The following is a 14,800-nucleotide window of genomic DNA, read 5'->3' as shown; positions in this document are numbered from 1 at the left end:
CTCCACACCGAATTGTTTTGCTGGCCGATGGTGGGTGGCAAGCAGGGAAGATTGCTGCAGTGCTGTGCCGTGCTTAATTACAGTGGTCGTATCATATGTTGACGTAACGCCGACGGTGGTCAGCAGGTTGGATGTTTCGTCAGCCATGTGTCTTTTGGGCGGTTACTGAATCACTGTACTTCGTAATTCCTCTTCGTTGCGACATTCCGTCTGCACTGTGACTTAAGAGTAAAAGCTACAGATTTCTATCTTCTCGATAGCCATATCGTTGATTCACATCATGGCTTGTCAAATAACACCTTGGATGGAAAGAATGAGGTTTTCACTTTGCAGCGGAGTATGTGCTATATAAAACTTCCTGGCAGATTAAAACTGTGTGCCGGACCGAGACTCGAACTCGGGACCTTTGCCTTTCGCGGGCAAGTGCTCTACCATCTGACACCGTGGATGTCGTATCGTCATGTAAACAGCGTAGAGCGCCAGATTTGCACCTGGTCTCCGAAATTAGAACTAATTTTTCTCGGCGTATCGATACCCCATTAACGCGTTAGCTCTTCTACTAGGTTTTGCTGCCGTGCGATAGTTACAGCTCACACTCGACCTGCATTAGTCTCGAGGGTATGGCTGGTCTAGAATTGATGCTACCCAGCACCGAGATAGTTCGTAATTCACTGGCCTGCAGTCCTCACATCTGCTGTAACCGAGCGAGGTGGCGCCGTGGTTAGCACACTGGACACTCATTCGAGAGGGTGACGGTTCAAACCCGCGTCCTGCCATCCTGATTTAGGTTTTCCGTGGTTTCCCTAAATCACTCCAGGCAAATGCCGGGATGGTTCCTTTGAAAGGGCGATTTCCTTTCCCATCCTTCCCTAATCCAATGGTACCGATAACCTCTTTGTTTGGTCCCCTCTTCCGAACCAACCAACCATCTGCTGTTAAAAGTCATGAGAGCCACTGTGATCAACACGACAGTTGCCTCTGGCGGCGGTGAAGTTCTTCGAATCGATGTACTCAGGGGCCTCACTATGGCACAGTGTTGCGTGAGTTGCCAGAAGCCAATGCGACCCACTAACTAGGTGCGATCAGAAGAGGTGATACCGTGGGTCTTACCCAGGCTGCAATCGGGTGTCACGCCCATGGCCAGTACACGGCTTGTCGTAATCCTACTTACGTGACACGCCGAACTATGCTCTTCTCTTTGGCAACACATCAGCTGCCTCTAATTCAATTGGCCATTACGTGAGGTATTGTGACCCGACTCCGGCATCTGTCAGTTGTTTATTTTTTATCATTGTGTATCGTTTATCTACACGATGGAGTACAAGATCTCATTGAACACTATAAAGGAGGTGTGACAGCTGATAAGTGGAAATTCTGTACTTCCAAGTGTGGCGTCGCGCTATTTCTCCAATCGTAACTATGATGTGCAGCATTAGGCACAACTACGATGCTATTCAATCTGTATATTGAGCAAGCAGTAAAGGAAACAAAAGAAAAGTTCGGAGTAGGTATTAAAATTCATGGAGAAGAAATAAAAACTTTGATGTTCGCCGATGACATTGTAATTCTGTCAGAGACAGCAAAGGACTTGGAAGAGCAGTTGAACGGAATGGATAGTGGTCATGCTGAGGGAATTAGATTAGGAAACCAGACACTTAAAGTAGTAAAGGAGTTTTGCTATTTGGGGAGCAAAATAACTGATGATGGTCGAAGTAGAGAGGATATAAAATGTAGACTGGCAATGGCAAGGAAAGCGTTTCTGAAGAAGAGAAACATGGACGATAAACAGTTTGGACAAGAAGAGAATAGAAGCTTTCGAAATGTGGTGTTACAGAAGAATGCTGAAGATTAGGTGGGTAGATCACATAACTAATGAGGAGGTATTGAATAGGATTGGGGAGAAGAGGAGTTTGTGGCACAACTTGACTAGAAGAAGGGATCGGTTGGTAGGACATGTTCTGAGGCATCAAGGGATCACCAATTTAGTACTGGAGGGCAGCGTGGAGGGTAAAAATCGTAGAGGGAGACAAAGAGATGAATACATTGCGCAGATTCAGAAGGATGTAGGCTGCAGTACGTACTGGGAGATGAAGAAGCTTGCACAGGATAGAATAGCATGGAGAGCCGCATCAAACCAGTCTCAGGACTGAAGACCACAACAACAACATGATGCGCAGCATCAGGCACAACGAAGTCGGTGGGAATTGAAAGTGTTCGTCACTATTGTCATTGCGCCCTGGCCAGGTAGTGCAGTAACACTGTTGCGAAGCAGGTCGGGCAGTGGTAGTCTCGCGCAGTTGGACTTTTTGGCCTGGAGAACGAATTTTTGCACTGCTTCCGTGGGCGTTTTCTCATAGAATTGTCGCGCCTGTTTCTTGAAGCACTCATGGAGGGGCAGCATCCCCGCCATATCGTGAATCTTTTATGTAAGATACCAAGAAGATATTTCCAGTTCACGTTTTAAGGCGCGGTTGTATACTGTCCGCAGCATCAGTAGGTTCCATTATGCTGTGTTGCCCCATACAATAGCAACATATTCCAGTATCGACAACACCATTGTTTTGTATAGAGTGAGGCGAACGTGAAGGAAGAGAAGACATGGGGTCGAAGAGGAGGTAATGTTCCCTGTCTTCCGAATGCCTTTCCTGTGATCTGGAGAATATACTTGCGCTAGATAAGTCTCCTGTGCAACGTGAAGCCTTGTGTGTTGGGGGATCGTTCGATGGTTTCGCCTCTCACCTTTGCTTCTTGTAAGTCTTTGGGCACCATCTTCTGAGTAACTATACCACTGTGTTTTCGAGACGTTATAGGAGAGTAGCTACGGCCTTCCCCATTGGGCGAGGGATATACGTCGGCCCAGAAAGCGATGGAGCTAAGACTGTGAAATCGGAACAGGTGCACACTGATGAGACTGTGGATCTCAGCCTGTTGAATTCCCAAACGATTTCCAAAATGGAATGGCCCTTGCGTCTAGCTCCAACTACAGCCGCATTCAGAGTCTGTTTATGAGCCGGCCGCTGTGGCCGAGCAGTTCTAGGTTCTTCAGTCTGGAACCGCGCGACCGCTACGGTCGCATATTCGAATCCTGCCTCGGGCATGGATGTGTGTGATGTCCTTAGGTTAGCTAGGTTTAAGTAGTTCTAAGTTCTAGGGGACTGATGACCACAGATGCTAAGTCCCATAGTGCTCAGAGCCATTTGAACCATTTCTGTTTATGGCATTCGTGCGACCATAACACGTCCCATACCTTTTCACATGAATCAGCTAAGTACAAACAACAGCTCCACCAATGAACTGCCATTTTACACCTTGTGTACGAGATATTACCACCATCTGTGTATGTGCATATCGCTATCCCATGACTTTCGTCAGCTCATTGTAAGGCGGGGCCCATCGGAAGAAAAATCAGACATCGGGACCACCTGTAAACGTCAAGTCAGCTGGCCTACATATTGCATCTTTTTTTCCGACGACGCCACCATGCTGAATACTGAAGTACATTTCAAAATCATCATACGCTGAGTAAGACTGAAATAACACATTTTGTAATTAGTATTGATCTACTGATAACATTACCGTGTACTCTAGGTGTTCGAATTATTTTCTCGAGTTCTTGCCGTAAAGCTCCTCCAACGTATAAACTTACGAAAATTTTCACAAAAAGGTGTAATTGTCGCAAACTGCTGTTTCCTGAAGTGGCCAGGATGAGATTTTTGAGAAATCTTTGGATTTTTGAAGCAGGAAACGTAACACAAGATCTCTGATGCTTTACTTGATTAAATCAATGGAGTTTTAAGTTATTGATTACGACAACTGTTCATTTTGGTTCCCAGAAAACGTCCTGGATTTTTCGTTGGTTTTTGTTTACGTGCCGGCCGAAGTGGCCGTGCGGTTAAAGGCGCTGCAGTCTGGAACCGCAAGACCGCTACGGTCGCAGGTTCGAATCCTGCCTCGGGCATGGATGTTTGTGATGTCCTTAGGTTAGTTAGGTTTAACTAGTTCTAAGTTCTAGGGGACTAATGACCTCAGCAGTTGAATCCCATAGTGCTCAGAGCCATTTGAACCATTTTTTTTTTGTTTACGTGATGTGGAAGAGGTCTTATACTTTTTTCCTAACAAATTTCGACACCTGCACTATGTATGTTCTCTTTTCATTAACCATTTTCACTTTAAAAAAACTTACATACTAATGACAGCTGCAGCCTTACAGCAATTCTGCAACATTTGGCTAACTGTTTCGACCTAACGCTGACCCTTAATGTAGACATTAGACAATAACTCACAGTTTTACTATTATTATCGTTAGTGTTTCAATTGAGTTAAAATTTAAAAGTAGACAGATATAAGTAATTTCACGTATGACATCATGGTACGTGCACGCGTGCGTGCGAGTTTGTGTGTACATGTGAGCGTGTGTGTTTGTGGGTCTGTGTATACAGGGTCTTACAAAAAGGTACGGCCAAACTTTCAGGAAATATTCCTCACACACAAAGAAAGAAAATATGTTCTGTGGACATGTGTCCGGAAACGCTTACTTTCCATGTTAGAGCTCATTTTATTACTTCTCTTCAAGTCACATTAATCATGGAATGGAACAGAACGTACCAGCGTGACTTCAAACACTTTGTTACAGGAAATGTTCAAAATGTCCTCCGTTAGCGAGGATACATGCATCCACCCTCCGTCGAATGGAATCCCTGATGCGCTGATGCAGCCCTGGAGAATGGCGTATTGTATCACAGCCGTCCACAATACGAGCACGAAGAGTCTCTACATTTGGTACCGGGGTTGCGTAGACAAGAGCTTTAAAATGCCCCCATAAATGAAAGTCAAGAGGGTTGAGGTCAAGAGAGCGTGGAGGCCATGGAATTGGTCCGTCTCTACCAATCCATAGGTCACCGAATCTGTTGTTGAGAAGCGTACGAACACTTCGACTGAAATGTGCAGGAGCTCCATCGTGCATGAACCACATGTCGTGTCGTACTTGTAAAGACACATGTTCTAGCAGCACAGGTAGAGTATCCCGCATGAAATCATGATAACGTGCTCCATTGAGCTTAGGTGGAAGAACATGGGGCCCAATCAAGACATCACCAACAATGCCTGCCCAAACGTTCACAGAAAATCTGTGTTGATGACGTGATTGCACAATTGCGTGCGGATTCTCGTCAGCCCACACATGTTGATTGTGAAAATTTGCAATTTGATCACGTTGGAATGAAGCCTCATCCGTAAAGAGAACATTTGCACTGAAATGAGGATTGACACATTGTTGGATGAACCATTCGCAGAAGTGTACCCGTGGAGGCCAATCAGCTGCTGATAGTGCCTGCACACGCTGTGCATGGTACGGAAACAACTGGTTCTCCTGTAGCACTCTCCATACAGTGACGTGGTCAACGTTACCTTGTACAGCAGCAACTTCTCTGACGCTGACATTAGGGTTATCAACAATTGCACGAAGAATTACCTCGTCCATTGCAGGTGTCCTCGTCGTTCTAGGTCTTCCCCAGTTGCGAGTCATAGGCTGGAATGTTCCGTACTCCCTAAGACGCCGATCAATTGCTTCGAACGTCTTCCCGTCGGGACACCGTCGTTCTGGAAATCTGTCTCGATACAAACGTACCGCGCCACGGCTATTGCCCCGTGCTAATCCATATATCAAATGGGCATCTGCCAACTCCGCATTTGTAAAGATTGCACTGACTGCAAAACCACGTTCGTGATGAACACTAACCTGTTGATGCTACGTACTGATGTGCTTGATGCTAGTACTGTAGAGCAATGAGTCGCATGTCAACACAAGCACCGAAATCAACATTACTTTCCTTCAATTGGGCCAACTGGCGGTGAATCGAGGAAGCGCAGTACATACTGACGAAACTAAAATGAGCTCTAACATGGAAATTAAGCGTTTCCGGACACATGTCTGCATAACATCTTTTCTTTATTTGTGTGTGAGGAATGTTTCCTGAAAGTTTGGCCGCACCTTTGTTGTGTGTGTGTGTATTTACGTAATAGTTTTGTCAATTAAAGTGTACTCTGTGCTAAATTGCGTAAACGTAGGTCGTCTTTGTTGGACTGTTCAAAGGAACTGCAACTGTTTATGATAATAGTTCAAATAAAACAATTATCTGCGTTCAGTCGCTCTTTTCATTTCTTCCCACGACGCGTTTCAATAGTTTACACTATCATCTTCAGTTGGAACAATGATATTATGTTTCAAGTTTGCTACTGGATGCAGCCGGTTGTTTGTTGTGGTTTTATGTCGCTACAAAAACGTATAACAAACAATTGTTACCGTAATATGGCACTGAGATTATAAATTATAACGGTGATAGACTTACTTACAGTGTACTCCAGTGCAGTAGCTCTATCATCGTTTAAAATTTATAATCCTAGTCCCATATTACGATAACAAGTGCCTTTTATACGTTTTTGTGGCAAAATGAACCACAAAAAACTGGCTGCATCCATTTAGAATATTCTTCCACCTGAGGACGAGAGTGTAAAGTCTCGAAATGCGTCTTGGGATGAAATAAAAAGAGTTATTGACGCGGATAATAGTTTTATTTGAGCTTTTAAATTGCGTAAAATCATTTAAATATAAATGTGTAAGATTTTTCAAAAAAGAAATTACGATTTTAATTACCTAAAATAACACTAACTACAAACTTTAATGTCTTACCTTTTGAACTAATAAAGTGTGTGCTGAATATTGTAAAAGTAACATTTGTTACGTGATGATCACATTTTCCCCTTATCTTACGACATTTCTGCATGCAACGAACTTACGGTGCATCGTGATGTATACTTAAGAGAGATATCGTGTACTTCTACAGGTTATTTTCTGTGTGTTACGCTACACTGCACACCACGCCACGGCTCATGGTATATTGTGTGTTGGCCTTTGCAGCGGTCTGCTGCGAGCGACCGCGTGTCGCCTGCTGTCCCTGGAGGGAGCTTCGGATGAGGGCCCTCTGTCTATCTGGGAGACGCTGCTGGTCTCTTCCGTCGTCGTGGCGGGCATCGCCGCGTCTCTGGCAGCCACCTACTTCAGCATGCGAGACTCCATCAACATCGCCCCGTTCTCGCCGCCATGTCTGCAGTAGCCGGTCGACCAGTGGGATGGTCAGCGTCTTCCTTCCGGTGCCCTGTTGCTGGCAGAACACGTACCGTCTCTTCATCCACTATCTTCGACTGGCTCTCAACAAACATCGCATTTTCCATATGGTTAATGCGTAAGCAGTCGGGAGGAAACGGTGTAACACTTCATCGTGTTGCGTTCGCAACTGCATCCTGGTCAATTCAGGGAAGCACCTCACTTTGTTTTTGTCAGGGGCCGTACTCGATCTGTAGCCAAGAGATGCGAGCTTATAGCGAGCAATCAGCTACCACACCCACACTGGTCAGCTCCTAGTTCACGTCGATCATCTCACCTATACTATAATTTTATGTCCATAATCCTGTTATACCCAATATATGTCACTCTGGAGCAGAGTATGAGCTGTTCCGTAACCTGCTGCGACATTAATGCTTTGTGATGTACCAGTGTTTTACCTTTCACGTATATTTCTCTTACTAATTGAGATATCCAGCCACGACGTACGACCTCCCTTCATACTTTCAGTTATGTCACTACCACTCTCTTCAAGCCCTGCTAAAGCCTCTGTAATTTGGCGATTCACAAAATAATCCGTCAAACCAAATGAAAGCAATGAAACTCTCTTTGCATAACTGCCACAGTTTACATCCGTTTTTGATGGTAATCTGATGTATGGGCCGTGGTTCAAGGTATAATTTTCTGCCTAACGTTCGTCTTCCACTGCCGGAGAGATCATCAGAGACTTTAATGGCTCAGAAAGCTATTACACACTCATACTAGCTCAGCAAGCGAAATTGTTTATATGTATTGCCGCAACGATCGGTTCGTGCCACCATCAAGCATTATTCTCTCTCTCTCTCTCTAAAATTTTTATCCCTTGCACTCCATTCCACCAACAAATTGCCGATTGCTTGATGCCTCAGGGTGCATCCTATCAGTTTATCCTTTCCTTTAGTAAAGGTGTGCCCAATTTTCAACATTCATCTGTTGTACCACATTTGAAAAGTTTCCATTCTCTTCATATCTGAGCTGCTTGTCGTACACGTTTCACTTCCGTAAAAGTCTACACTCCAGTCAAATGCCGTTAGAAAAAACTTCCTAATAATTAAAACTTTATTCGATGTTAACAAACTCTCTTTTTCAGAATTGCTTTTCTCAATATTGCTAGTCTGCATTCTAAATCCTCATTACTTTGACCATCGTCAGTTACTTTGCTGCTCAAATAGAAAAACTCATCCACTACTTTTAATATCTCATTTCCTACTCTTACTCTATCAGGATCGGTTGATTTAAGTCAACTTCATTCTATTACATTTGTTGATATTCATCGTATAAACTGTTTTCAACTAACTATCCATTCCATTCACCTGTTCTTCCAAGTCTCTGATAGAATTACTTTGTCATCGACAACGTAGAGTTTTTATTTATTCTTCCTGAACTTGAGTTCCATTTCCAATATTTATCTTGTTTTCCTTTAATGCTCGCTCAATGTACAGGTTGAATAATATCGATGAGGGGCTACAACTATTACATTCCTTCTCAAGTACTGCTTTCCTTTCGTGTCCTTCGAATTCACTCTGGTTTCTGTAAGAGATATATATAACTTTTCACTATCTCTGTTTCACCATGCGAATTTCAAAGAATATATTCCAATGAACATTGTCAAAACATTTCTTTAAGTCTACAAATGCTACAAACATAAGCTTGTTTTTCATCAGTCTATCTTCTTTGAAGGTGAGTATGATCTCATGTGTATCTAAATGTCTTTGGAACCCAAAATGATTTTGGTCCTATCGGTCAGTGCAGGCAAGCGCACATTGAACTATCTTCCAACCACACCTTAAAGACACCCTTACAAAGAGTGTATTACAAATATTTTTAAAACTACAGGAAGGGGCAGGTTTGGGGGAGAGGCAGGGGGGAAAGATATTCGGATTGGGCGGGCGCTTCAAGAGACGAAAATAAGATAAAGGGCAACGCGGATGTGTACATAAATCATTAGGTTCTAAGTTTTTATTGAAACAACGACGTATGAAAGTTCTAGCGTCAGAAACTATTCAAGGAAGGTTCGAAATGCCCTCCATTCTTCTGCACACAAGCACTCGTTGGTTCATAGACTGTCGCACGTTTTCAGTGACCCTCAAGCAATACTCAACTGGCACTCCTACTGTGTTCGCATGTAAGAAACAGTTGTTCATTACTGCATTTACTCAGAGCTTGCGTCAATAAGATGGCAGGTTACAATCACCAAACTTGGATTTTTGTAAAAATTTATCGTTAATCTTGTTTATGAAACCTAATTTTCAAAGCCAACTTTGATCCTCATATCTGTGATTATATGACGTTTTCGTTTCATTTTTTGCGTCATAAATAATACAGTTTAGTTTAGTTCCTAAGTCTATATGGTTACAAAATATTCATAGCAACCCCTCTCACAGAAACAATGGTTGTAATACTAGCATAGTGCCTATTTTGTATCAATTTAACAATTATTTATTGTAAAATTGAGATGTGTTACGTTCAGAATAGATTCGTCAGGTGTACAGTGCAATCATATAATATAGCACGTCATCTTAAGTTTAACCTACTAAATAGTCTTATAATAATGCACAGTTCAGAGAAAACTGAGGTTACGAATTCCACGTCTGTTGATGTTGTTGTAAGCCCTTGTTATTCCTTGGGTCAAGAATGCAAAATTGTCATGCTGTTGCATGGTAGGGAGCATTGGTGTTAAGAAATAGTGTGTACAAGTACTAAGGATACCAATACTGTATGAGCTACAAATTCCTTGACTGGTGCCCCTGTTGTTTTTTGCCACTACACTGTAATTACTGAAGCATGCAAGCCAAGATAGCCTGCATGCTAATTTTAGGTAAGGAGCTGAATATATTGTGAGTAGTCCAAAACTTTTTAAAGGGATCAGAAGGGTTAACTATTGTACAGTGTTTCTCATTTAGCTATATGTCTCTAGTGAAACCAGTTCTTAGTTGAAGACAACCCAGCATATCACTTATGTTCTTCTTGGGACATAATAACAAAAAGTGTGTGAATTGCAGCAAGTACTTCAGGTGTGCTTCGCTTCCTAAAGATCAGTTTGATTAATGTGAGATTTTTTTTACATGGACAAAGAAATGTGTCCGACTTTTTGATCCATAGAAATGAAAGAGTATTTCACACAGTAGAGAAAAATGTCATTAAGACTGAAATAAAGATAGCTATAGCAACATTTTTGTATGTGCATGAACCATAACTTCTAAATACACTTGGTATCTGCTTAGCATTCATCGCACAAAACAATAAGGCAGACATTTTTGAGTAGTGTATTAACAGTAATTTTAATGTATCATATATGAATTCATAACGAGAAACTTCACCTGCCATGGTGTCAAAGAAGACACTGAATACAGGATGGAAAATCACTTGGAAAGCTCTCCAGAGCAATTTTGCCATAAGTGCGGTTCTCCATACAAGCATTACAAACTAAATTTACCTTAACATTTGTAATTGTATTACTTCAAAGACTGTTTGAAGATATCGGCACGCATTTATTCACTGTGCCAAATGTATTGTCACTGCCTGGAAATGTTTATGTAGTCGTTGCCTATTCAGTATTTTGTCCTGTAATTGACATTATAATTGGAAATTCAAATAATTGTTGTTTATTTGTAAGATTTGTTACAGAATGTGTTATGTGTAGAATTATTTTATTGTCTGTATTTGTACAGTGCCTTGTTCCTTTAATAAACACCAATGAAGTGTTCTTCTGGTTAATAAATAGAAAGCATAAAAATGTGGCACTTTTAATAAATGGATTCGAATGTAATGCAGACACATGACATCAAAGCGCATATATTCCAAGAAAAACATGGAACATAAAGGGACAAGAGATGGAAGGAGACAGAGAGGAACAACATGGTAGCCAAATATTGGGGTACTGTAAGAGATAATTATAGTTCCTATTCCTTATGATTAATCCCTCATATCTTTGAAAATCTAAGACTAAATGACGAAAATTCGTCGCAGTTGGCTATGGTAAAATCTTCTCATAGTGTCTGCAATTAATATACTGTGAGTATGGTATTGCACTTGATTTTTTAAATTTTGCAGTGTTCTACAACATTGTGCTACAAAAAGATGCTCCACCTCAGAAAAAGGACACAAAACAGTTAAAACATAGAAAAATACAAGAAGAATTATGTGCATGGAAACATGTTTATACAACGCTTCACATGATATGAAAGCATGAGGGCTTTATGTCCTTATTTCAGGGATGCCAATGGGCAAAAAAAAGTTTGCACAGTGGCAACATCTGTAGCAGAGAGTGCTGCATTGTGTTCTATTATGTGGGAAACATGGCAATTGTCAAAATACAAGGAGTTTTGCCTAACTTCCTTGAATGGACTGGAGCACATGAGTAACTATGTAAGAATTAGTTATTATGATCATTTGTAGTCTACTGTGTGTAGAAACTGATTATATATACTTTGTCTTTCTTCTCCCCCATATTGTTATGAATGACACTGGAAAGGGTCCATCAGTTCATAGCTACTAAACTAGTATAAGTTATTTAAAACAGTAAAGCCATCCTGTGTCATAATGTTGGTCTAAACACTGTTGTACTTTATTACAGTCCTGTTCATGGTGGTGTCCTCTTACCTTTCTTTGAAATGACCTATCAGTCCAGTTACATTGAAGTCAGAGCTACAATGTTAACTCTGAATTATAGTGCAGCTCGATATTTTTTACATTATAAAACAAGAGGTAATATAAATCCTAATACCTAATATAAATCCTAATACCTTACCACTGAGACATGATGCCACACAAGACATTTATGGAAAGCTAATTTTCCCTTTGATCTCAATTCCTTGCATTATTTTTTATAATGGAAATCTCAGTGAACATGAAACAAATTTATTTTGGATTCTAGTAATTTGCCCAATTATTCTAAAAAGAAATGTAAAATTTCTTTTTCTTCATTGAAAAAAGCAAAGTAAACAGATATCTTGTACATCTATGAGAGTTTTCAGTGGATAGATGATACATGGCCATTAATTGTTATATGTGGGCCTCTGAATGGCTTTCCATATAATGATATATACATAACAAATGAGCATGATCATTTTTACTTATAACTGTTCAAAATTATTTTATGTTTCATTTATTGAGATTGATGTTTCCAGGATTACTCATATTTATACAGAAATTTCTAAACATGTATGGGCACTAACATAAATACAGCCATCAGTACCAGTTCCACATAAGTGAATGTGGTGTCCATATCATACATTATGCAAATAGACATAAAACTATAGAAACACCATGACAGTAACATAGTTTTATATGATATAATTGTGTGGGTTTCTGCAGCAGGACTCGACTGACATGAAAGTTTCCTCGGCATGGCATTGTATCATATTGTAAAATACTGTCACTGAACAAAACCAACATTCTGACCACAGTTACACAAGACCCAGAGGATGGTCATTGCAGCTATGGTGAAATGTCAGTTTTATATAGTGACTCCAAGCGACCTAATTTACAATAAACGTGGAATAATATGTAGAAAACTTTTGTGTTTTGGTCTCATGGACTGCTGTCTAGAGCAGGGTCTTCAAAATACTGGAGCAAGAGAGGCACATATCAAATTTTGAATCTCAGCAGGAGCCACGTAACACGTTTTTGTCAAATATTGAAAAAGCAAAGCACAATGTAATTCTTTATTGTTTTTTAACACAAACACAACATTCAATGAAAACCTCAGATGCACTTTATTACTCTTTAGTACACTTAGTGAGACTACGAAATCTGTATATTAAATTCAAAATATTCTCAAACTGTGATTGTAACTTAGTATGTTGCATAAGTAAAATATCTCTTAAACGTTTTTGTATTTGGATTTTTTAAATTTCAGCAAAGAAAATGTTTGTTAACTCTTGTAGGGAGTGCCAAATATAGATAATATACCATGCGTGAAGACTTCAATTGTGGGGCACTTTTCTTATAAACTGAACAGCGCTCCCTTCTTTGAACTTGTCCTAAATTCTGTCCTCAGTCCGTAGATCGTTGATTTACCTCAACTTCATAGGAAAAGGGTTTCTCGAACATTTAAATCTCTTTGGATTGGCTATTTAAATCTGAGAAACGCCCTCAGATTACCAAAAGATTCCACTGCAAGTAAGAATGGAAAACTTTAACCTTATTGGCCCTTCAACAACTGGCAAACTGGCGACGTGTGAGAAATTTCTTGTCTGACGCTGTGTTAAAAATGCAACAGTTTCTGTCTCAAATCTTTAACGTGCATGAAATGGTCACAAATAATATTGTCCTCCCTTGAATGCTTTTATACAGTTAATTAAGATGGAGAGTAACATCAGCCAGGGAAGCTACTTCCAATTTATATTCTTTGTGTGAGCAGACTTCCAAAAGATTGTTTTCTTCATGCAAAAATATTTCAATATTTGTTGCCAAAGATAAGAAGCTCAGCAGAGTTTTATCACAAGTTAATCACCTTACTCTCATGTGTTGTGGGAGATTGAGCCCATGACACACAATGAAATTGACAACAGAAATTATAGACCTCTTCACAAAGGACATAGCCACTGCTTTTGCAAAGAGTGCTTGCTAATGAAGAACGAAGTGTACTGTTAAAGGTCTGGTAACACCACTGGCTTCACATTATGAGTTTACATATATTTCTCCCCCCCCCTCCTCCCCCCATGTGCTGCAACGTAATTCCGCAAGCAAGGGGTAAGACTGCGGTTTTCAATTAAAAACTATATCCATTGAAACGCATCCTCACCTGTTCTTGTGTAATGCAAGGAAATTAGGGTGAAATTGCTATGTACTCTTAACTCTATCTCAAATGTCCGATTCATTTGGCACAGTTGTAATATGTGATCCTTCAACTCAGGAATGGTGGCACAACGTGTTCGGTACTCTTCTTGCTTTAGGTAGCCGCAAAGGAAAAAGTCTGCACATCAAAAGTCAGGTGAGCAGGTGGCCAGGAAGTATCACCAAAACGGGAAACTACCGGGAAATATCTGTCGCAAGAAATCCATGCAGATTCTGGCCATCATTCCTGGCTTGAAGGATCATATGAGAACTGCCGTCGGCAGTGTCCCAGGGAATACGTTACGCCGAGTTATGGAAAGCTTCCATCGTCGCCTAGATAAATGTGTTGTGCAGAGGGGGCACCATTTGACAGAAGTCATTTTCAAAAAGTAATCCACGCTATGGCTAATGACTTACACATTAGTAAATGGCACACCTTTAACTATTAATTGACATAAGAGGTAATAAATAAATTACAGTTACTGCCTGATGGTGTCTTTTTAATATCCTACTATGAACGCTGCCGCACCCTGTATATATAATGCTGCTTCTAGTTATTATCTCTGTTAGCAGAACAAAGAAATGTGTCGTCATTAAAGAATACTAGTGAAATTTTCGACAATTTTTTTTATTTTCCAAATCGGTTTGTTCATATAAATCAATGTTAAAATATTTCGTTACATATGTGAAAATTTCTGTTTCTTCCAATGTATTTAGTATTCTGCCTTTTTTCTGCAACGTGTAGGACTCATAGACATTGTGTCATATCAGTGGTTCTGTGGTTTTCTCTTTTAAGTGTGTACTAAATGAAGATAGGTCCATACCAGTCAGTTTCAGTTGCTCTTTAATGTTGTTCTGAAA

At 40.6% G+C, this 14,800-nt stretch overlaps 1 protein-coding gene across 1 annotated transcript in view; it reads left to right on the top strand.

The window, feature by feature from the left end:
- The window catches only part of LOC126419097 (uncharacterized), a 230,011-nt gene extending 221,005 nt beyond the window's left edge, over positions 1 to 9,006 (top strand). The window contains exon 10 of the mRNA XM_050086195.1: positions 6,917 to 9,006. Within this exon, the coding sequence (XP_049942152.1) occupies positions 6,917 to 7,112 (196 nt within the window). The 3' untranslated portion in view covers positions 7,113 to 9,006. The remainder of the gene's footprint in view (positions 1 to 6,916) is intronic.
- Positions 9,007 to 14,800: the final 5,794 nt, after the last annotated feature.

The sequence above is a fragment of the Schistocerca serialis genome, chromosome 9, assembly GCF_023864345.2.
Source record: "Schistocerca serialis cubense isolate TAMUIC-IGC-003099 chromosome 9, iqSchSeri2.2, whole genome shotgun sequence".
NCBI lineage: Eukaryota > Metazoa > Arthropoda > Insecta > Orthoptera > Acrididae > Schistocerca > Schistocerca serialis.
This window is presented reverse-complemented; position numbering and strand designations above follow the sequence as displayed.